We start from the raw sequence: 25,562 nt of genomic DNA, 5'->3' as shown, positions 1-25,562 counted from the left end.
TAGAGATAAATGCAACTGGAGCATGCTCAAGTCCAATCGTTTGGCATTTGAATACTGGTGGCTGAAGAAGCTGGATGCAGCCCTGAAGAGTCCAGGAAATCATAAACAAAGCTATCCATGTTTTTCTAGACTCCCTAGAGCTTCATCCAACTTCTTTAACCATCGATATTCAACTGGACTCGAGCATGGCCAGCGATCATACTAATATCCAGCTATCATACATTTGAAACCTATCCAATAAATGACGGATACTGTACATTTTCTTCATGCTCCAAAACTTAAAAAAAAAGTTCCCTTGTTTGTAATTGGTTCATATTCAATAATTTAAAGGATCAGGCTAAATTCACACTACTTTTATGTTTTTTGCTCCTAACAGGGCCAATGAAATTTTAGATTCCCAAAAGAATCCAAACAAATCGACAAATCCTGAACTACCATAATTCTGAATAACTGCAAAAACTAATATATACTGGGCAAAAACACTGGAACCTCAATGGAATGAGGCCTACCACAAATGGGAGCAGATCCTTCAGTGTTTTCAGATGTGCGTCAGTATTTTTTTTTATTTTATTTTAATGCAGAACAGCTTTGCTAGCCTTGTGAAGGGCAGTATTTTTTTTTTTTACGCTATTGTACACATTTAACTACTGTTAATGACAACCCTCAGCATCTATCTTATTAAGGAAATATATAACACTGTTGATTAACAAGCCACATGAAAGATGGTTTTTGAGAAGCAGTTACCCATGACTAATGGAATCCATTGGGGGACAATGTTTTTTTTTTTTTTTTTTTTACTTTTTTAAATAAGCTTACAATGTCATTTGGATTTCTGTTGTGTATGATTTTAACAAATCTAGTGTTTAATCATATTTACAATACATAACTTTTATATTCTACTGTCACAACTAAAATGCTTTCCATTGAAATAAAAAAAATGCATTGTTATTGTTTTAAAAACCATAAATATTTACAAATATTTAAAACAGCAACAATAATATACGTATCAGTATTGTACAGCAGATCTGTACCGGATCCTTCTTTGCTGTCATTTTGGAACACTGAATAATTTTTAGCAAGCCCATGGGCATATTGTATGCGGCCATATGGTGCCTATGTATTGCACTATATTACGGAAATATTCTTTCCTAGAAGAAATGTTTCTAGGGGGACTATATTTATAATATGGAGTCTGTTGGAGCATGCCACAATTTTTTTTTTGTCAGACTCTCATGAAATAGAAATAGCATAAAAATACTCTTTAAATCTGAGCCATACTGAGGTATAGTACAGACTGATTGGCAAGCTGTTTAATGTCTTTCTACAAGTCAAGTTTTATGTAAATTTTTATACAAATTTAGAAAGCTATGTGTACCAATATACACATTTTCTCTTAGGCTTAGACGCAACAAAGCAGGATACCAGTAAGTTTGTTACTTGAAGGACAAAACTAATAAAAAAAAAAAAAAGAAATGTGATAAAAAGAAAAGCACAGAAAATGTAATTTAATGATGTGACTAAATAAATTGTATAGTTGTACATACCTTGATACTGAGCACTGAATCCTCTGTATCGATGGTTGCCATCAGTAACAAAATGGAGCCTTAACCAATGCTTGTTGCTGACTACTGGTGGTGGTACATTCATCCCAGATAACCTGAGAAAAGATAAAGGAAGAGTCAGTACAGTCATTTTGTTAAATCACATCATACACAAACATGCAATGAACATTGTAGGTAATATAAAAGAAAAAAGTCATGTAAATTGTTTACAAAAACATACTGACGGTTTACATTAAGTTATAAAAAAACAGCATAATTTAAAAATCTGTCTATCTGATATACTTTGTTTTTAACGCATCACTGTTATTACAAAAAACTTTTGACATGTCATAGAGACATGTCAAAAGTTTTAATCCTTCCGAATCTGAGTGTTCAGACCCGTACCGGTTTGGAGAGTGAGTTAGGAGAAGACGCGCTGCAGCACATTCACTCTCCAGTCCGAGTTGGAAAAAAAAACAGTCGGACTTATAATGGAGCTTTATGCAGCCCAGTTCTTTTTTCTAACTCACAGCAGGGAGAGGATGCACTGCAGCACACTCCTCTCCCGATTGTTCTCCCAACCGGTATGGATCTGAATACTTGCCGAATACTTGCCGAATACAAGTTTTAACATGTGTTTTTTTTGGACAGCCATGCATTTAGGACACTGTTCTAAATTAGTTCTGTTTGGTCCATAATTGTCACCTCCAGCATTGATAGAAACAGTCCACACTGGGACATTGGGTTGTTGTATCAGCTGTTCAATGCCCAGGAACTTTTGTGCTAGGGTTGTAGAAATGAGAAAAGCACTCCTCCTCTAAACTCCCTAGATGTTGTATGGTTGCCTCACGAACTGTACCGCCCAAAGTAGAATGCTTCTCCCCATGCTAAAACTAAGGATTAAAGATGAGCGAACCTCGAGCATGCTCGAGTCCATCCAAACCCGATCGTTCGGGCTTTGATTAGGGGGGGCTGCGGAAGTTGGATAAAGCTCTAAGGTTGTCTGGAAAACATGGATACAGCCAAATACTATATCCATGTTTTCCACATAGCCTTTGGGCTTTAATGCCGAACGATCGGGTTCGGAAGGACTTGAGCATGCTCGAGGTTCGCTCATCTCTACTAAGGATCAATTGGCTATTCTAATCTTGGTGTAGGACACTTTCTTTGTTGCCCTCTTCAACATGTCCATGATTTGTACCATTTTTTTTGGAAAGCTTTGTTTGCACACTTCCTTGAAAAATCCTATGTTTACTGTATGCCTGTTTTGGGTAAAACAATAAAAATATGTTAAAAAAAGCTGATGTTGAAGCGGGAAAAAATCTTTAGTTGTACACTTAAAGTTATGAGGACTTTGTTACTACTGCTAAGGATCCTGTGTGCGAACCTCAAACTTGCTTGGGTTGTTAGGAACCTGAACGCTCTGCATTTAATTACTGGTGTCTGAAGTTGGATGCAGCCCTAAGGCTGCCTGGAAAACATGGATATGGCCATAGGCTATGTTTTCCGGGACTCCCTATGACTGCATCCAACTTCAGCCACTGGTAATCAAATAAAGAGTGTTTGGGTTACATAGTTACATAGTTAGTATGGTTGAAAAAAAGACACGCCAATTAAGTTCAACCAAGGAGATGATGAATGAGGGGAAGGGGGTGGGTTATTGGTAAAATGTTTACAAATGTATTATTGTTATTTTGTCCTAAGAAATTGTCTCTTGCTCTTGCTGTGACCAGATCCTGGGGTAGTCTTTCCACAGATTAACAGTTCTCATGGTAAAGAAGGCCTGTCACCTCCGGAGATTGAACATTTTCTTCTCCAGTCGGAGGCAGTGCCCCCTTGTCCTTTGAGGGGGTTTTACCTGGAACATCTTTTCCCCATATTTTTGTATGTATAAATTAATCACATCTCCCCTATACGTCTCTTCTCAAGACCAAATTTAACTCCGACAATCTACTCTCATGACTAAGATGCTCCATTCCCCTTATTAGTTTAGTTGTCCATCTTCGTACCCTTTTCAGCTCTAGGACATTCTTTGTATGAATTGGTGCCCCAAACTGGACAGCATACTCCAGATGAGGCCACACCAAAGCTTTATAAAGCTGTAATATTATATCACTGTCCCGAGAGACCAGGCCTGTTTTAACACATGACAATATCCTGATGGCCTTAGAAGTAGCTACCTGACATAGTGTGCTGTTCTGTAGTCTATTATCTATAAGTACACCCAGATCCTTTTCCATCAGCGACTCTCCCAGTGAAACTCCACGTAGGACATATGATGCATGTGGGTTATTTGTACCCAGGTGCATAACTTTACATTTATCCACATTGAACCTTATTTGCCAAACACTCAGTGTGTCTAAGTCATCCTGTAAAATCTGCACATCTTCCATAGACTATACTATAATGCTTTTTTTTTTATTATTATTTGTATAGTGCCAACTGATTCCGCAGCACTTTACATAGTTTGTAAATTTTGGTCCTTGTCCCCTTTTAGGGCTCACAATCTAAATTGACCTATCTGCATCTTTAGGGTATGGGAGGAAACCGGAGTACCCGGAGGAAACCCAAGCAAAGACGGAGAAAACATATGAACTATATATCACTACTTTTTTGCTGAAAGGACTGTAAATATAACGAGAAATAAAAAGAGATTGAAACATAAAGCATATCAAAATATCAGAACAAACATGTAGAAATACTCTGTCAGGCTGAAGCATCACTGCCTCAATCCCAGAGAGCAACAGGAGATGCTCAGCAACAAATATAAATTTAGCCTCAGTTCAATCTATAAAAAGAGAAGTTGCGGCACTTATCCAAAGATCCTTAAAAGTCTTACTTTATTCCTTTAGCTTTAAATCATCCTGGATGAAGTGCAGATAGCACGGAAAGGCTATTGCTCATGTCTCTAGATAATATTCACCATGCTGTGATTTTAAGCTGATGGAATAAAGTAAGCTTTTTAAGGATTCTCTGGTGAGTGCCACAATTTCTTCTCTTATCCTAGAAAGTATATTACAAAGTTTCACAACCTCATTTATACAAAGATTTAACACTTTTATCCTGAAATTGAAAACCCCTTCCATGGAAGTCATACTTCCAGCATCTTCGATACACTGAGCTAGGAAACCCGTATCGTGCAGCAGGGCTGGGGTCAAGCAAAGTGTATCAGGACTTTGCCCCAAGATTAATGGTGAGCTTATGTGTCAAAATGTTCAAGTCTGGAAACTGGAACGCTCGCATTTGATCACTGGTTGCTGCAGAAATTGGATGCTGCCCTAGGGCTGCCAGAAAAACATGGATACAACCTACAGTATGGTCATGTCCATGTTTTCCTGGCAGCCCTAGGCCAGCATCCAATTTTTGCAGCCACAGGTAATCAAAGTCCAGTTGCCAAACATTTTGACAGATCAGCTCAACACTACCCAAGATGACTCTTAACTAATATCTCATGACCTTCTAAATAAGGAGACAAGAGTAGAATATCTACTAATGTTGAAAAGAGATTCCAAACTGTTGGGGTTCAATAGCATTCTGCGAACCTAAACATTTGCCATTTGACTCTCCACGGCTGCCAAAGTAGGATGCAGCCTTATGCTACGTTAACATTTATTTTTTTTAACAAGAACAACCAATGTTGCCTATTATAACAGTGGCTGTTTTTGGCAAAAAAAAATACACTGTGTTAAAACCTAAGCAAACAGCGGCTGCTGTGCACACAATGTATTGCACAATGGCTGCTGTTTCCCTACAGCCGTGGAAATAATTGACTTGTCACTTATTTCCGGCCATTGTTCAAAGTCTTTTCTCACAGTGTATAGCCGCTCACGGCCGTACATTGTATTGAGGTCAATGGTAACTTGGATTGCAGGCACACCCAGGGGTGCCTATAATCCAGATGAAAGAAAATGATGTTCATTCAGCCGATACTAGAAAACATGGCTTCAGCCTATACAACACGAGTCTCTACTACTTTATCATTAGCAAGTGGGGCCAAGTAGTTATCCAATTCATGATATGTGCACACTACTATGTGCCACTCACTGACTGAGATGGGACAGCACTATGACCAGTGAGTGGCTGAGCGGGCTGTCACTCTTGTCTTTAGAGTGACATCCCACTCAGCCAATGACTTTATATTAAAGATGACATTCATATCAGACATCATTTTTGTTGGAAGGCTCTTCCAAAAATAAAACGATCACACATCATATCTCATTATTGCAATCTATCTTAGAACCCAACAGCAAATGTTCATCATCTTTGCAATGGCGCTATAGGGAAATTGAAGCATTAATCAATGGATTGTCACTTTGGATGGACATAGGATCTAGACTGAGAAAGGCTTTGTGTAGTAAGTCCACTGTTTTACTAATAGATGAGGATCCTGACCATGGCAAATATGAAATTGGAATTCTTTATTATGATATCTGGACATTTATTTAGCACCACAATTCCCTGACCTGGGCACCTTGAAAAAGTACACAAGGGAGCATGGACACCTGTCAAAGATGGGTGTCTCTGCCCTTTGCAAAGTGTGTTATGCTGATGTAAAAGTGCACTTTGCAACAGATGAGATGGCACTTACTACTTCTGTAGATAGATAGATAGATAGATAGATAGATAGAAATATATGTTTTAATTAAAGCAATGGTACAAGTGATGAAGCAATTTGGAACAGTTTTAGGCTATGTTCCCACAGCGTAAGAGACCGGCCATTCTGTGACCCGGCCGGGTCACGGAACGGCCAGTCTTTGAAAAGATCATCCTTGCTGGTACTGCCCACATCTGGACACTCCACTGCACGCTATGGAGCGAGCAGCTGGATCCACTCGCTTCACAGTGTGAACTGACATGGGTTTCTGTGGCCACTATTCACTGAATAGCGGCCGCAGAAAACTGACATGTCAGTTGTTTGCGGCGCCGCAACAGATCCTGGACAAAGTGTATACTATGTGTATACACTCCGGGCGGGATCCCATAGAAGAATAGGCAACGTATATTTTCCCAAAAGGTACGTCCGTTGTTACCGATTTCAACAATGGCCATACTTTTACGAAAAGATACATTGTGTGAACATAACCTTAAAGAGCAACTTTTAAAAAATTGTGTCCAAAGACTATCCAAACCAATAACACTTCATACACATCCCAAAACCCTTTACAATAGACTTTTATTATTGATTTTGCAATGTGATACTTCAATGAATCATTCAACATCCCCATGCACACATACATTCATCTTGGGCAAATCTTATGTAAAAAGAATGAGGCATTTATGGACTATAGTATTCCCCAAAGCAGTTCAGCTGCAGATAACAGTGAAATCACCAAGGCATAAATAAAAAATTCCAGATTTATATACATATAGAAAATCACACTGATAAAAAGGAGGCTAACATGATGTAATAAAGCCGACCCATATGGGATTAGGATAGCCACAGGAGATTTTTGAAATCATATACACAGAATATACAGTGGCAATATAGTGCTAAAAGAGTGAGACGGATAGACATTAGCATAGGAAAGATGGAATTTGCTGTCTATATTACAAAGTTTGGGCTCTACACAGAATACAAAAAACCTCTCATGGGCACAATGTACTCAAAGTAACCAAGCTTCAAATCAAGAAGCAAAAAATAATATTTGCAATAAAGTTCCATATCAAGTGTCAAACATGTCAGTGGCAATTCATCGGATACCATCACAGCTGAGGCTTAAAGCAAGTCTATGAGCTTTGAGAAATTCCCAGGAGGTACAAAAATATAGCAGCACAAACTGATGCTTGACTGAGAAAAGGGTTTTAAAAAGTTTTCTCTCAAAATTCTTCATGTATAAAAACTTCAATCTCTCCGTCTCTTTGTAGAGCTTACAGTTCTTCATGAGTTTTTAGCATCATGTATTCCTTTTAGCCTTGCTTGTCTAAATAGTTTATCTAACAGAACACAAAAATATTTGGAAAGAGGCCGGTCAGGAAGAAAAAAAAAAAGATGCCCCCTAGAGGCAAAAACTTAAGGTGAACGGCGGGGTTAGAATGAGGCCTTTGCCACTAGAGATGTGTAACTTTAAGACTCGAATCTAACCAATCTGTTCATTGATGTAGTCTTTTTAAAGGTATTTGGCGTAAATCTGGAATTAGATAGTCTAGAGCAGGGGTGTCAAACCATCAGGCCCTTCAGATGCTGCAAAACTACAATTCTCATTATGTCTGGATAGCCAAAGCATAAGCTTTTTGAACAGGTGATACTTTTTATGTGCCGTGCAAAATTTTAGGATCGTTATTAAAGATGAGCGGAACTTTCTTACTTTCGGTCCGAAAGCCACTCACTCCAGTGTGATGCCTGCGATCCCGGGTGCATAGTTGCACTCCCGGGAATCTGCGGCCGGGATCTTCCAGGGAATTCAAGATACATTCCCTTGAAATCCAGGGAATATATCTTGAATTCCCTGGAAGATCCTGCCCACAGATTCCCAGGATTGCAACTATGCACCCGGTATCGCAGGCATCGCAGGCATAGTAATTGAGCAAAGATGCCGTTGGACCAAAAGTCCGACGGTTCGCTCATCCCTAGTCGTTATGCCAAAATTATTAGGCACATTTTCTTCCGCAGTTGTCTGTCTAAAACAGCTTGGCTAAAAAAAAAATAAGCTAAGGTAGAAATGGCGTACTGGTGGGCAATATTTTTTATTTTTTTGCAAATCTCACCAATAAAGTATTTATTAAGAAACCATGCCTCTTCCAAGCATAGAAAAATGAAAAATGGTGAAGCTGGCACAAACTGCTCAAAAGTAGGGCAAACTGCTTTATAAATCTAGTGCAATTTTTTTTGCCTTATGCAAATACTCAGTTTTAGCCAAAATTTTAGTGCAAGCACAATGATGCATATCCCCCTTAGTGAATTAAAGTCTGGCCTCCCTGTTTCTTTTTTTTAAGGCAGGGGCACAGGGGAAAGTAACAAAGAGCCTTAACTCACCTCTCCCCATGTCTCTTCATCCCCAGTTTGTCATTCTGGGACCCCCGCCAGGATCCAGGATCTCTGGTGCTGCACACATCACAACTCGACTGATGGACTGGCTCCTCAGCCAGTCAGTGACTGGGGCAAGACGCCACTCTTGTCACTGATTGGATGAGTGGGCTGTCCATAAGCCAGGCATTTCCCCCCGAGTTGTGATGATGTCATAACTCAGAGGAAAATGCCTTCAGGCGGTAGTCCTGAGGCCGCTCCTGTCGCTCATCGCGAGCACAGGCATAGGTGAGCCATCCTTCATATTCACTCTCTCCTTTGCCTTTGCCGTCTGCAAGAAGTAAACTGAGGCCGGACTTTTCCTTTAATGGGCAATTCATTTGAGTGTACCAATTGCACTGTAGATTCACCCAACTAATTTGATAAGTAAAAGCTAAAAGGGATACTCAAAATTTAACTAAAAACTTTGCTGTTTTTTTTCCCCAACAGAAAAGAGTGCCACATGGAGGTTGTTTGTTCACAAAACATCTTTTTATGCAAAATAACATTTGTTTTTAAAACAATGGTGGTTATTTTATAATAACAACTGTCAAAAACGATCATAAACATCAAACAATGGCTGTTGTTTTGCAAAAAAAAAAATAAAAAATCTGTAAATATGGCCTAAAGTTGACATTTTCCAGAATACAAATATCTAAAGAGTAAAGTGTGTGGAGACATTGAGTCAATGAGGATACCTAGGGATTTCAGTAAAAAGTCGGCAAAATTTGAGCTTAGTACAGGTTGTCATTCAGGATCACTACACAATGGTTAATGTAATGCAATGTATCTACTAGTCACTCAACTTTATATGTAGAGTAATTTTTCATCTCGGCTGTAAATGCTATTAAGGAGTAGACCTACACTTCTACTGCACAGAATTTGAAAGATACTCTCTGTATCTTAAAGACATTGAATCTTTCTTACTAGTCACATCCCCACTGGTCTCAGATGTGCATCATGGTGACATCTGAGTCATTGCTCTTTCAGGATGCAGCCAAGCGGCATACATCTGTGATGTGCATATTTATATCAGGCATCCGAGTACAGTTTATATCAATTACATAGATTTCCAAAGGTTTTAGGCTTTCTAATAATGTAGTAGTATATGATTTATATTTAATAAATAGCATAAGTAAAATAAAGAGGAAGAGAGGTCACAGTCCTCTCTATTCTCTCATCAGGCTATCCACTCCTCTGTAGGCAGCCAACCAAAACATTTCTTTGAGACAAATTGGTGTCTCTGATCTAGCTGAGAACCCAAGTCATGTCTTGAAGGGGTTTTCCAGGTGGTTAAGAAAAGTACTGTGCCACCAGCATCCTCACGCCGGCGCTGGTCTGTTAATATAGAAAAAGCCATAGTGATGTATCTGGTGGTACATTTGCCCCAAAACAAGGGACAAATACAGCTGTTTTTCATATATAAGAATATGCTACATTAAAAACTATGGGGAAAAACATCTGTTTGGACACACATTGTTATAAAAATGTGTGGACAGATGTTCACTTTTCCATAGACTTTGGTGTAGCACATTATTAGATATGAAAAACGCCTGTACCCCCCCCCCCCCTTATTTTACAGCTGTATTTTGCTTTTATTTTACTGTGTAAACATAGCCCGATACATTGTCATTGCTGGCCATGCTGGGGTTATTATTATACCTTGTGAGTAATACATTCATGTCAATTTGACTCGACACAATGTAACTTTATAGGCATAGTTAGCAAGCGAGTTCTTGAGGCTAAAGTACATTTTTGATCAGATCAGCATAAATCCGCTAAGTATAAAATTACATTGTATGTGGCTCTCCTGACCCTGTGTACTTATTTTTACACTTCAGACACATCCTGACTTTTTCATCACCAATCTTTCCATGAAGTGCAGGGGTTTTCAAAGAGAATAAACTTCACAAGACTTACTGCGGAAATTGCTTGGTTTGGGTAAGCCATGTAATATAACTGGTAAATTGAAACATAGGATTTTCCAATAAGGAGTTTATATTTAGAAGCCCATAGTTAAAGGCTTAAAATCCTAAGCTGAGTGTTATACTTAGCAGATATAAAATACTTGTTAAAACACATATTAAGGTGTGAGAAATAGTTAGAAATCTCCTAGGACTTTAGTATCTCTATGAAGAATCTGCATTGTCGCATTAGTATAAGGCTATATTCATACACCCCAGAAGAAGCTGCATGTAGCAGCGAAATGTACATCAGGCCTCAGAGATCAGGTCTCCCCTCTAGATATGCACTTTATTTGTTAATTGCGGTTGCCGCTTTGTTTACCAGTCAGCTGTCAGTTTAATCTCATATGGAAAATTCCTTTTAAGATGACTCTTTTGGATCACCACTATTCATTTATTACTATTGTTATACTGAAATGTAATGCCTTCCTAAATATGCAATAGCTCAGTAAGCCTGGTATTATTACCATGGTGTAATAGCTGCAACTATCTTTTTTTTCATTGACCAATACTGTTCTTCTTTAATGGGGTTATATACTATGTGGGTCCTGTTTAATATTTTGTGTAAAGGCCCAACTACACAAAACAATAATCATTTGGTGTAATAGGACATAATCATGCACCGTGTAGGCTGATCGTGGTTTTTCAACATGTTGAATAAGCACAATCATGTCTGCTGTGCATTGCTCCATGTAACATGCACGGCTGACTTCAATGGGCAACCCGAACGATCCAAGGATCATTCGGACTGCCCCTCCTGCTCCTTCCCCGCTTGCTGGTTGTGGGTGTAATAGCAAAGGCAATGAGTGAAGAACAAGGCAGAAGCGAGTGATGACCTGACCCTCATTATCGTTCCGTGTATTACGGCCTAAAGGCAACAGTTTGCCGTTTTTTATCTTTTTTGTGTTTCCATAAATTTTTCTTTTACCTTTTCTTTGCTCTAATTTCATTTGGGGGTCTTTTACTGCTAATTATATTTAATATAAATTACCTTTTTATTCCTTAGAATGCTCTTCTTTTTCCTTGTGATTTCGCATTTTTTTTTTTTTTTTTTTTGCATGGGACTTGTTTTGTTTGGGGACATGTTTTTTTAACCTATGTTCACAAACCGTCAAAATGGCATCCGTCATTTAACAATTATTATGCAAATAAAGGCCTCTGTGTTAAAATAATGTCTGAAACTTATCCACTTAATGTCGTCAAATAACAGTTTTGTAAAAGAAAAACAAAAATTGACTGCATCGTGTGAACACTAAGACTATGTTCAAATACAGTAAAGTAATATCAAAATATGGTTGTAATTATAAGGTAAAAATGCTGCTGTATTTTCAATACAAAAATGCACTCTTATTAAATAGGAAATCGGACTGTAGTGCACACACGGTACATAATAACATCTGTAATTATATACCTTTATCAAAATATTGAACATGCTCCATTATTTTCCACCTGGCCAAAATTAGCCACTTTTTTCAAACATTTTCACCTTAAATTATAAATACATTAAAGTGAAAGGATTTCTCCATTATAGTGTACAAAGTAAAAAACCTGTGCCCTTTAAGTGTTTTAGACATTGTTACAAAAGGAGACAACATAAGGGCGTGTAATGTCTTGAGATAAACCAAACCAAAAATGGACCAAAAACAGACGTATAGGAAAACGTTGAAGATTCTTTTTACCAGTCACAAATACACAAAAAACAAACAAAAAAAAAATCACATAAAAATCAGAAAACAAAAAAGTAGGGAGTGAGGAGCAAAATAGCATGTGTCACTTCAGTGTGTGAAAAAATAAATATGCTCAATTGTGAACCAAGGCACACAAAAAGTGCACCTAGCCTAACATATTGAAAGCGACTCTGCCCCCCCCCAAACCACTTGTACCTTCAGATAGCTGCTTTTAATCCAAGATCGGTCCTGCGGTCCGTTCGGCAGGTAATGCAGTTATTGTCCTAAAAAAATACTTTTAAATTTGAAGCCCCGTGCCAAACGGGAGTATCTGTGTATCCTAACTTTGCACCACCTCTCGGTCCCTCCTCATCATTAGGAATGCTCCAGGCAGATTGCCTCATATTCCTCACCTGTGGCAGCCCGGCACATGGGCTGGTTTGTTAAGGACTAGAGATGAGCGAACCTCGAGCATGCTCGAGTCTATTCGAACCTGAACTTTCGGCATTTGATTAGCGGTGGCTGCTGAAGTTGGATAAAGCCCTAAGGCTATGTGGAAAACATGGATATAGTCATTGGCTGTATCCATGTTATCCAGACAACCTTAGAGCTTTATCCAACTTCAGCAGCCCCCCGCTAATCCCAATCGTTCGGGCGATGCCGATCGTTCGGGTTCGGATGGACTTAAACCCGGTTCGCTCATCTCTATTAAGGACCTGTGCAATGTTTAGCATGGAGAAAATGTTTCAGTGGCAATCCTAATGATGAAGAGGGTGGGGAGGAGGGACGGAGGGGTGGATTCAAAGTTAGGGCACAGATACTCCAGTTTGCCAAGGGCTTCAAGTTTAAAAGTATTTTTTTAGGACAATAACTGCATCACCTGTCGAACGAAGCCCAGGACAGATCTTGGATTAAAAGTAGCTATCCAAAGGTACAAGTGGTTTGGGGGGTCAGATTGTGGGTACAGAGTCGCTTGAAGAAATAAATCACTGTGCACTCCTGCAAAGAAACTCATCATATATTGTTGAGCATATGTCCATAATGAACCCGTCCATTGTTGTCCTCAAAAAGTGAGCAGTTAGGTGGAAAAGTGACTTGCCAAACCTGGCACAAACAAGGTCTTGAACGCTTAACAAGTAACAGTCAGCTTAAAATAGGCAGCCCAAACCATACCAGATGTACATTTCACACAAAATAGCTTTATCCAGGCCTTTATCAACCCTGGCCATTTTGCATGAAGCATACGTCGGGTATGGTTTTGGCTGTTTATGTTGAGCTGATTGTTACGCATTTAGGACCTTGTATGTGCCAGGTTTGGCAGGTAACGTTTTCATCTATCTGCTTACTGTTTGAGGACTACAATGGACAGGTTCATTATGGACTTATGTTAACAATATATGGTGAGTTTTTTTGTTTTTTTTTTGCTTACACAGTACACAGAGATTTATTTCTTCAGTATGTTAGGCTAGGTTTACTTTTTGTGTGCCTTGGTTCCAAATTGAGCATATTTATTTCTTACCACACTGAAATGACACATCCTGTACTGACTTCATTTCAGTTTTTTTCCTTATACTGCTGTCAACAGGCTACCAGTTTTTATGTGATTTTTTTGTTTGTCTATTTGTGACTTATATGTGTTTTATATGATGGGATGCAATAAACATTCTTTTACTTTTTCCTATATGCCCGGTTATGGTCCATTTCTGGTCCATTTTTCGTTTAGTTTATGAAGAGATTACACACCCCTATGTTGTCTCTTTTTAGAACAGTGTCTAAAATACTTTGTTTTATTAGTATACTTTTTATACATTTTTGTACATTATTTTGTACTTTTTCCTATACTGTACGTCCATTTTTGGTCCATTTCAGGTCTGTTTTTGGTTCGGTTTATCTTGAGACATTACATACCCCTATGTTGTCTCCTTTAAGTGTCTAAAATACTTAAAGTGCACATTTTTACATTTTATTATAACAGCAAGAAGTGTTATTTTTGTACTTAATTATTTTTTTTTTATACATCCATTTTTAGTTTGGTTTAAGGTGTTTGGACGTGGGAGGTTCACTGTTACCTATTTCGGGCTTCTTTGGTTTTAATGTCTCAAGAAGCAACATAATGCACCAAAATAATACCAGATTTTTTGGGTAACCTTCTAGCCAGGCTTACAAGTCTACAAGTGTGCCACATTTATCAAACAGCCTGAGCCTCAGTGATATGGCTGCTGAATACCTAGACTGTCTAGTCTAAGTTTACACCGTTTAAGAATTAGATATTTTTAGCGAATCTTGGCCAAATTAGAATTTTCACTAGATGGAGTTCAGTGTATTCTGTTTAAATGTCAGCAATGCTTATGGGCCCATTACATGGCTAGCTTTAAACGGCATCAATTTTGCAGATCAGAATTTCTTTAAAAAGTATAAACTATTATGCCAGGAGGGCCTTACAAACAATTGCTGGGTCATTTATGCAATCTTTTCCTTCCATTGTTCGTCAGCTGCACTGTGGTTTTATAGCAAGTCAAAATGATGCCATCAGCTGGAAAGCATTTGCTCATTCTTCATCTGATCAGTGGCTCTATTACACGAGATAATATTGTTTTGTTTGGCTCCATGTAATAGGTCTCTTACATATTTGTCATAGCAGCTCAAACAGTATCTTCTGCAGAAGCCACAAAAGACTAGATAGGCTGATAAGCCTGTAAAGGGAAATACTCGCTTGGTATGATGTAGTTCAATGCAGTGGTTCCCTGCTCAGGTTTATCAGTATGATTCTGATGCCAATGTCTTCCTCTGCATCTGCCCACTGATAACTGATGCAATAGTCTGCGTTTCTGGGCATGTGATCACTGAGATAATCAATCATAGCCTTCACTATAACGTTTGTTTTTAAACAAACTTCTGGTGCTGCCCTGAGTCTCTCAGCTTCCTTCACACTCCTGTCAGCCAGCTGAGAGAGAAAGAAACTGATAGATACATGTAGGAAGTTGGTGTGAAGAACTGTAAAGAAAAGAAGAAAAACACTTATATTTAGTAAAATAAAAACAAAATACAGCCATAAAATTAGGAAGAAAATGCAGCTGTTTATCCCATCTGATAATAAATTGTGCTAAAAAATAAATAAATAAATTAATGAATTAATAAATTGCTTGGTCTTTAAAGGAAACGGTCAGCAATTTTAAATAATTGACAGCTGGCAGGGGCAGGGGAACATAATAATCAAGCACTACTTACCTCTCCACGTGCCCGAGAAGCACTGCACCACCAGCCTCGGGACCCTTGCTGGAAGGCATTTTCTCCCAAGTTGTGATGACGTCACAATGTGGGGCAAATGGCAACCCAACTTATGGGCAGCCCGCTCAGCTGATCAGTGAATGCAGCGGCGTCCCAGCCCAGTCACTGACTGGCTGAATGAGCTGTCTATCAGCCTGGTAATGACTTCAGCTGAGAAGAAGATTGCGGAGCCCCATGTGGGCCTCGGAGTGGTAAGCCAGGGCTGGCAGAAGGGAGTAGTAATGGTTATTATGTTCCCACCTGCCCCTGCTGTTTCACTAATTTTTTACAGCGTTTAACTTCTCCTTTAAAGTGAACAAGCCAGGTACTTTTCCTTTTCGTTAATTTTTTCCTGTGGGATTCTTATTAGATGTTTTGTACATTATCATGGAAGCTGTCATCTTTCTTTTCATTTCTATTTTAGCTGTATTTATAGCTATGCTCTTGTATGTGTTGATATGGGGATAGGTCCTTCCCTGGAGGGATATCTGGCTAGACCTATGTTTTTAGAATCTTAAATCATGCTCCACAGACACAGAGGGGCAACACCCCAAAACAGATGTCTGTGTATACCTGGATTTGGTTTTCCCTTGTCATGTCTTTAAACTTGTAAATTGAGTTGGATATCAACTGAAAAGGCCTTTTAATATGGTGTTTTTGGTGGTCTCCTTACAGGCTGGGCCCTTCCTGGGAGGGATATCTGGCTAGTCCCGTGTTTCAAGACTCTTAAATGAAGCTCCACACACTCTTTTTGTGTATGTGTTGATGGCACTGCTGGAGATGATCTGCACAGAACAGGAAATCTCAACCTAGTTTAAGGTCTAATGGCCAGAATGGAAACTGCAAGATTTCAGGATTATTTTAAAACATAGATAGTAAAATAGAATATAAAATAATAATTGAAATGACACATTACCTTTAAAGCTTCATAACTAAATATAAGAAATGTATATAGTACTGTATGTATAGTGGCAAAATGATTATCAATGGACCTACATTACTATAGTGTGTTGCATCCATAATGCACCTTATTGTCTCACAAACAATGTTCAATATCAGTCCAAACATTTCTATGCTTTCCATGACTGGGAATCCTGTGGTACAGATCCCAAATAACCCCAGGTGTCTGATACCTAACTTACTGTACATCTGGATTGTTGGCATACTTTTTGGGTTACAATGGTTATGGCTATCATTAGAGATGAGCGAACCGGGTTCGGGTTTGAGACGTTCCGAAACCGAACGTTCGGTATTTGATTAGCTATGGCTGCTGAACTTTGATAAAGCTGTAAGGTTGTCTGGAAAACATGGATACAGCCAATGACTATATCCATGATTTCCACACAGCCTTAGGGCTTTATCCAAGTTCAGCAGCCACCGCTAATCAAATGCCGAAAGTTCGGGTTCGGATCGACTCGAGCATGCTCAAGGTTCGCTCATCTCTAGCTGTCATTCATTTTTGGGATCTTCATTTTCAGCAAGAGAATATAGAATACATAATAAATCGTATAATGCTCCAAGGTGAAAACATTTAATTCAACTTTGCTAAATTATTATCAACTGTACTAGGCAGAAAAAAAATGACCAGAAGAATAGATATAACAAAAGTAATTGTTTTGTAGTGTAATTCTTTTCAGCAACTGTTTTCCTATTGAAACTGCAACATTTACAATTTTATAATTAAATATTCTCATAATAGATATGTTTGGTTACATTTGTTTCACAAAATGTTCTTTCCTTTTAGAATGTAAATTACAATAATGTTATATCAGGACAGTTATAATTAAAGTAATTCTAGAGTTCTAAAAAAAAAAGCAAAAAATACCCCACACATAGAGAAAAACCCCATGTGTTAGAAATCTTTGTATATTAGTAAAAAAAAGGTTTGTTTAAAGAGTTATTTCATGATGTTATGTAAATTCTAGAATTCTAGAACTAATTAAAGTAAATGTATAAGTTGTCAAATTATTTTTATAGCTAGAATTTATTTATTCTTGATACAGACTGTATATACTAACCCCCCCCCCCAACAAAGCCTTCACTATTATATTTATGCTTTCATATATCTTATCTTATATGATATATCATATCATATAAGAAAGGAGAAACACATCTTTACGCCGATAAAAGTAATCTTCCTCTAACCATTGTTCATTTGTTAATTCGCTGAAGAATTTGGATTCAGCCCTAGGGAGACCTGGAAAACATGGATATAGCCTATGGCCTATGGCCGCATCCATATTGTCCAGGCAGCCTTCTGGCTGCAATCAACTTCTTCAGCCACAGGTAATGAAATGCAGACCATTCGGGTGACTTGGCTAGAGTTAAAAACAATCTTTTAATCTGCAGCAGCCAAGTCAATGAGTTGTTGCATGTGCACTGTTTAGACAAGCGTTGAATAGGAGAAATCAAGCCCAGGCATGTTCGCAATTACAAGGATGGCGGGGAGGAAGAAAGGAGAGATGTTACAGGCCTAGGGCACAGACACTGTAGGCCACACTCCCTTGAATTGGTTGCTGCAGATTAAAAGGATCATTTTTTTTTTACCCTAACCAAGGCACTGGGAGCATTTTTAAAAGGCACAACTGGGAAGGACCTAATGTCATCAAATGGACAGTTCTAGCGGTTTGGGGAGGTGGGGTGGTGGATACAGTATTGCTTTAATCTGTAATCTTTCCATAACTGTTTTTAATTTTTTTAAACCCTTTTTTTTGTATTTTTTTATTGAAGTGGTTGACTTGAAAAGCCAGAGGTTTACTTGTTGTTCACACTGTGTTGTAAAACAGCATACATTTTAGCATTTGTTTTTTTGATAACTGCTCAGCCGCCTATAAGCTTGCTGTGTTCTCCAAGCATCTCAGCAGCTAGAATCACTATAAACTTTAAAAGAAATTTAAGAAGTTCAGTGAGAACATCAGCCAAACTCTTTAACCTCTATCTCTTTATGCGGTTTGAACAACCACTCGAGGTCATTTACTAGTACCTGTCAGATTTTCTTCAGTTGAGTAGTGTTTAAGTAAAAGTAAAAATGAACCAATCCTGATCTAAAACTAGTCTAAAAATATAATTCTGCGGCTTGACACCCTGAATAAGCCTGATTGTTGTCCTTGATAGAAAATTGCAGTGATTTTATGACTGCACAATGCCTAGTGTAAATTCTTTTTTAACTTCAGGGTGTAATCACAAGTTTCAATACAGTACAAAAAGGGGAAGTTTAACAAAAATCATCTCTTTGTAATATCCTTCCAATTTTTAACATCCATACTTTCCATAAGTTAAAAATACATTTAGGTTTTGTTTACGTTATGTTTTGGGGTTTTTTTGCTCCTTTTTACTATGGTAGTTTGCATAAAATGATCACATTTTGGGGCCAAAATTACGTCAGTCCAAAAAATGACAAAGCAAAATGGCAAAAAATGGAGACATTGAGTGAACATAGCCATAGGCAAAAGAAGGGCTATTTTTTCCATTTTATTCCCCATACAAAATGAATTGTTACATTAAACATAAGAAAACAAAAAAGTATGCATTTCTGGTATTGACCCTTCTATAAGAACCCAAGCTATAAAACTATACCATTGTTTTTACTACATGCTGAATAGTAGTAAAAAGTAGAAACGTTATGACATTTTTTAAATTATTTCTCCAAAAAGGGTTAGGCTGCATTCACACGTTCAGTGATTTTCCCGGTCCGTGATTGTGGTCCGGCAGCTACCTCCGTGATCCGTGCAAAACAGTCCGTTTTGCATCCGTTTAGTATCCGTGTCCGTTTTTTTCACGGATCTGTCTTACAGCATTTTAAATGACATTGATTACATCGTATCCGTGTTTTTCACGGATGAACACGGATGTCACATCCGTGTACATCCGTGAAAAACACGGGTCTCATTGATTTCTATGGGGAATCCTTTCCGTGCATCCGTTCGGAGTAATGAAATGTCCTATTTTTAAACGGAACGGATCACGGATCCGTGAAATCACCGAACATCTGAATAGCCCCATAGAAAGCAATGGGCTGTAAAATTGTCCGTGCGCACGGATCCATGAGCACGGACAACTTCCCGGAACGTGTGAATGCAGCCATAGTAAAAATTAATCAATAAGTTACACGAATCCCAAAATGGCGGCAATAAAAAAAGAGAAAATTGTCACACAAAAAACAAGTCCTTATACGGCTGCGTGGCCAAAAATAAAACAGCGGTGTAACAGCGGTGTAAGAAAATTTTTTGTCTCTAAAGCCTAAAATAGGCAGGTTACTGAGGGGTTACACGTAAGTTTTTTTTTTAGAAATTGTCTTTTTGGTAAAGTTTTTCAATATAAAAAAGACAGAACAAAATAGGAAAAGAATTCAGCAGAGATATACAAAATAACAATCAACAGACAGTTACCCACACAAAAGGAAAAGGTATTGTGAACAATAAACAAATTTAAGTCCAAAAACAGGTCCCAGGGCTCCCACACAGTGTTAACAGAGTCAGGTAGGGCACGTTTAGGTGCCCAAAGGACGGCACTAGGATGGATAGGGGCTATCCAGAGCTTTTCAATTTCCACAAACCTTCTATAGGAAAGGAGGGACACCCCAGAAGGGATGGTGCTCAGGTGGGCAGCTAGAAAATATCTGGAGATATCAGGTAGTGCGAGGCCACCCTTATGAAGTGGCGAGGTAAGAACAGAGAGGGGTAACCTGTGACGTCCCTGCTTCCAAAGAAATCTGAGGAAAAGAGCCTGGATGCAGCGGAGAGTAGATCGTAGGGCCATTACGGGGAGGGTCTCGAAGAGATAAAAGAATTTAGGGAGGATTGCCATTTTTATAAGGGAGATAGGAAGATGAGTCCATGAGTTTAGTAATTTAGAGACCTCAGCAATAAGTGGAGAAAAATTAGCTTGAAAAGGGTGGGAAAAAGAAGAGGTAAGTTTGACTCCAAGGTATATAAGGGAGGAGGATTGCCACCTGTATGCCAAAGAGTTCTGCAGGGAGGCCAAGAGGGACCAGGAATGTTTATAGGGACGGTGTCTGCTTTAGAAGTATTTATTTTATAGCCTGACACATAGAGGGCAATTTTAAACTCCTTGTCCTGCAGGCGCACACCATGGATGTCCGGATTAGCCCGAATAGCGATACACGTATTTACACATCTGTAGAACTTTTTGAAACTAGTTGATTTAAAAAATAAAAATCAAATATTCTCCTAGACTATGTTCATACTACATTTAAAAACACAGGAAAGGCACCCACATTTTTCTCTATTTAAAAAGGCGCCACAACTTATTTGCACTATAGTGTAATTGCACACAGTGTATTAAATAACAAAAGTTGTCTGGCGGATACTAAAAAATTGTTCATGACAACGGACATTAATTTTTAGTTCACCATTTTTACTATGAAATTCAATGGTCTTTAGAATTAAAGACAAACCCAAAGGCTATTTAGTCCACCTAAACTAGAATAATGTACCAACAGACGGACGGCCAAACAGACGGACGGCCAAACAGTGAAATGACAAATGTCGTTTTGAACTCAAAATGATGGATTTTCTTTTCACAAACGGAGAGGAAAGAACATAGTGGGAATTAAAGGGATTAAACATATCATTTCTTAAGGAGATATCTAAACTGCAGAAAGACTTTAAACAAAAAGTTTGCAGGGGAAAAAAGACGAGTGTGGAGTTTTAGCAAGGTTTTATTACATGTCCTTTGGCAGAAAATGAAGAGAAACGGTTTATACTGTATAAGGAGCTCTTATTGGAGAAAAAAAGGACACATCTGTATTATATTAGCATTAAGGTAAGAAAAAAAGCTGAAGTCAATGTTTAATTAGTAGAAAAGTCTTTTTACACCCCAATTATATATATATATATATATATATATATATATATATATATATATATATATAATTGCAGCCTGGCGTGCCATACACAGACACATTTTTCAGAACATATTTGTATGCTGTGCTGCACAGTCTGTTACCTACTGAAATAAATTATGTATGGTTGGTGATCTGATTTATAAGCTTGCTGAAGCAGTTCAGGGGCAGTGTTTCTTAAGCTGAAAAAAATCTGTAAATGGGAAAACAGTCTAAAATTCTGAGTCACTTCCCAATTTTATAGATTAAGCTCTATACAGTATTCTATCAATATACTCTTAAGGACTGCTAAAGACACGATTTTATGACTAAACCAGAATTTTCTCTTGGAAATGCAATTAAAGAATAAATATAAGAAGGCAGTAAAATAGATTCAGAAATGGACAGGAAAAGATAGATCAAATCCTGACAGAAAAACAAAACAAACAAAAAACAAACAAACGTGTATTGTTCCTTGGCTGTAGAGATCAAGAACTATTAGTTTAACAGTTTAAAGGAGAAGTTACTGTTATTACTTATGGAAAGTTAGACAAATTTCTAATGTACATTAATTATGGGAAACGCACATATATGGCTATTTCCCTTAATTTAGTAGATCAGGGAGACTTCAGATTCTCTAAAAAAAGATGAGTCATGAACCGGGGGTGTAATTACAATGGATCGCCGGCAGGGGCGCACTATATATAGAAGTCAATGAGTACCATTGACTTCTATATATATTGCGCCCCTGATGGACACTCCATTGTAATTACAATGGATGTGTACACTCACCGGCCACTTTATTAGGTACACATGTCCAACTGCACGTTACCACTTAATTTCTAATCAGCCAATCACATGGCAGCAACTCAGTGCATTTAGGCATGTAGACATGGTCAAGACAATCTCCTGCAGTTCAAACCGAGCATCAGTATGGGGAAGAAAGGTGATTTGAGTGCCTTTGAACGTGGCATGGTTGTTGGTGCCAGAAGGGCTGGTCTGAGTATTTCAGAAACTGCTGATCTACTGGGATTTTCACACACAACCATCTCTAGGGTTTACAGAGAATGGTCCGAAAAAGTAAAAAAACATCCAGTGAGCGGCAGTTCTGTGGGCGGAAATGCCTTGTTGATGCCAGAGGTCAGAGGAGAATGGGCAGACTGGTTCGAGCTGATAGAAAGGCAACAGTGACTCAAATAGCCAACTGTTACAACCAAGGTAGGCAGAAGAGCATCTCTAAACGCACAGTACGTTGAACTTTGAGGCAGATGGGCTACAGCAGCAGAAGACCACACCGGGTGCCACTCCTTTCAGCTAAGAACAGGAAACAGGCTACAATTTGCACAAGCTCATCGAAATTGGACAGTAGAAGATTGGAAAAACGTTGCCTGGTCTGATGAGTCTCGATTTCTGCTTGAACATGACAATGAGTTCACTGTACTCAAATGGCCTCCACAGTCACCAGATCTCAATCCAATAGAGCATCTTTGGGATGTGGTGGAATGGGAGATTCGCATCATGGATGTGCAGCCGACAAATCTGCAGCAACTGTGTGATGCCATCATGTCAATATGGATCAAAATCTCTGAGGAATGCTTCCGGCACCTTGTTGTATCTATGCCACGAAGAATTGAGGCAGTTCTGAAGGCAAAAGGGGGTCCAACCCGTTACTAGCATGGTGTACCTAATAAAGTGGCCGGTGAGTGTATGTAAATGTAATACAGTATACAGTGTTTTTGATTGAATACATTTATGGAATACTTTGTGTCCTTGCTCCCCAAAGTATTCCATAAATGTAATCAATCAGTACAATCAGTACAGTAACCCGCTGAACCGCTGCCGAACGCCCGCCGCTCTGGACTAGACTCAACTACTACTCTCATGGTTATGGGAGAGTAGTAGCTGGGTTATATCGCCGCCGCCGCTGCTGCTGCTGCTGATGGGGAGCCGCTCATCACTGTGCAGCAGCTATCATCCTCCTCCGCTCCCCCCTCCTCCTCCGGCCAAACTTTACACTGACTATGTGATGGCTGACTCCCCGCCCGGCCACTGCTCTCCGATAATACATGCCGGCTCCCGATGCTTCCTGGTGTCCCCGGACGGCATGTGTTATCGGAGAACGGCGCTGGGCGGGGAGTCAGCCATCACATAGTGTACAGTTTGGCCGGAGGAGGAGGGGGGAGCGGAGGGGGATGATAGCTGCTGCACATTGATGAGCGGCTCCCCCTGTGCCCAACAGCATCAGCGGCGGCGATATAACCCAGCTACTACTCTCCCATCACCATGAGAGTAGTAGTTGAGTCTAGTCCAGAGCGGCGGGGGAGTTTGGCAGCGGTGGGCGTTCGGTAGCGGCGGCGGTTCGGCGGGCGGCAGGCAGCGGTTTGGCGGGTTACTGTACTGATTGTACTGATTGATTACATTTATGGAATACTTTGGGGAGCAAGGACACTTGCTCCCCAAAGTATTCCATAAATGTATTCAATCAAAAACACTGTATACTGTATTACATTTACATACACATCCATTGTAATTACAATGGAGTATCCAGCAGGGGCGCACTATATATAGAAGTCAATGGTACTAATTGACTTCTATATATAGTGCGCCCCTGCTGGACACTCCATTGTAATTACACCCCCGGTTCATGACGTCATCTCTTTTTAGAGAATCTAAAGTCTCCCTGATCTACTAAATTAAGGGAAATAGCCCTATATGTGCATTTCCCATAATTAATGTACATTGGAAATTTGTCTAACCTTCCGTAAGTAATAACATATTAAAAAATAGTTTTAGCCGGAGTTGTCCTTAAAGGCTATGTTCACACAACCTATATTTTTATTAAACCCCGGCTCTTGTACAATGGCCATGATTCATATGAAAATATACATGCTTTTGCTGCCTATGGGATCCCGGCCGGAACATATACACATAGTATACATCTCTGTCCCTCATGTCAGTTTTCTGAGGCTGCTATTCAGTGAATAGTGGCCGCAGAACACCCTATCAGTGCACACTGTGCAGTGGAGAGTTCTGATGCAGGCGCGCAGGGAATTGCCCGCATCAGAACTCTCAGGATGATCAGGATAATCTTTTCAGAGACCGGCCATTCCGTGACCCATTCCGTTACGCAGTGTCAATCTCAAGATTTTTTTTTAACAATCCATCAATAGTAACAAATGCATAAAAAGTGATAAAGATGTTGAAATACTAATGCTACTCATGCAAATTTATAAAAACTGCAAATCTGGGGAATTTGTGTAGTTTAGTCGTGTTATTTTTGAGTTTGCCACTTTAATTTTATGGTCAAACATCCGTCAGTCTTTTTTCAACAAAAGCCCAAAGTGGGTTGAAAATACAGAAGCTGTGCAAATCTTGCTCTCCTAATTTTGGTTGAAAAATTCTGAGCAAAAGACTGATGGAAATACTATGTGTGGACAAAGTCTTTTCCCGTGAATTATCTTTTGAAAGGGGCAATTCATAATTTTAAGAGATTTTTTTTAATTGAGTTTTTCTTTTATGGCCACAGGCTATGTTCATACAACGTTTTTTTTTTTTTTTTGCCTTTTCGTGGCATTTTATTTTATTTATTTATTTTGGACAGCTGTCATTTTGGCTCTAAAATGCGCCTTATTTATGCAAATAGTGGCCATCATTTGCATATAACAGCCACATTTTGGCACCAATACTCAATGACAGCCATTTTCTATACTGCGTGTGCACTGATTACACATTATTAAAATGGATAAAAAAAACAAAAAAACAAACTTCTTCCCTTAGATTAAGATCACAGGTCACAGTTGCCAAACTACTGGTCAAAACTATAATGCCTGGACATCCAAAGTAAAAAATGTGTTCCTTATGAAAAATATAATACATTATAAAGGAATAATAAAATAAATGGGTTCTCCCATGATCTGATTAGTATATTATGACTTTGTGCAACCTCTGTGTTGTATACAGACATCATATTGTTGTCAAAGGTTTCCATGGGACCATTTTATACCAACATATGTCTGTGCTTTCACATAGAAGAAAAAAAAAAAGTGTCATGTTCTATCAGATTTTCCAATTTTCAGAGGTAATCTTCCATAGAAGAATTGCCTCTAGGGGTAAATATCTCTGTAAAACAGTTCTACCACCATAGTACACCATAATACGAAGAACAAAAGGCGCTGCATGCGCCGTTACTCCAAATAGAGAGAACAGGAAATCTACCAGCACGATGCCTTGTAATACATTAAAAAAAGTAACTTAATTAAATAACTATAACATATAACC

At 38.8% G+C, this 25,562-nt stretch overlaps 1 protein-coding gene across 1 annotated transcript in view; it reads right to left on the bottom strand.

The window, feature by feature from the left end:
• Positions 1 to 1,433: 1,433 nt before the first annotated feature.
• LOC138784110 (CUB and sushi domain-containing protein 3-like) overlaps positions 1,434 to 25,562 on the bottom strand; it is a 408,558-nt gene continuing 384,429 nt past the window's right edge. Inside the window, exons 8-9 of the mRNA XM_069959624.1 lie at positions 1,545 to 1,657; positions 1,434 to 1,450 (exon numbers count right to left, since the gene is read on the bottom strand). Coding sequence (XP_069815725.1) covers positions 1,434 to 1,450; positions 1,545 to 1,657 — 130 coding nt within the window. The remainder of the gene's footprint in view (positions 1,451 to 1,544; positions 1,658 to 25,562) is intronic.

The sequence above is a fragment of the Dendropsophus ebraccatus genome, chromosome 2 (assembly GCF_027789765.1).
Source record: "Dendropsophus ebraccatus isolate aDenEbr1 chromosome 2, aDenEbr1.pat, whole genome shotgun sequence".
In the NCBI taxonomy this organism is placed as follows: Eukaryota; Metazoa; Chordata; class Amphibia; order Anura; family Hylidae; genus Dendropsophus; species Dendropsophus ebraccatus.
The sequence above is the reverse complement of the archived record's forward strand: the minus strand, read 5'-3'. Positions and strand labels throughout refer to the sequence as shown.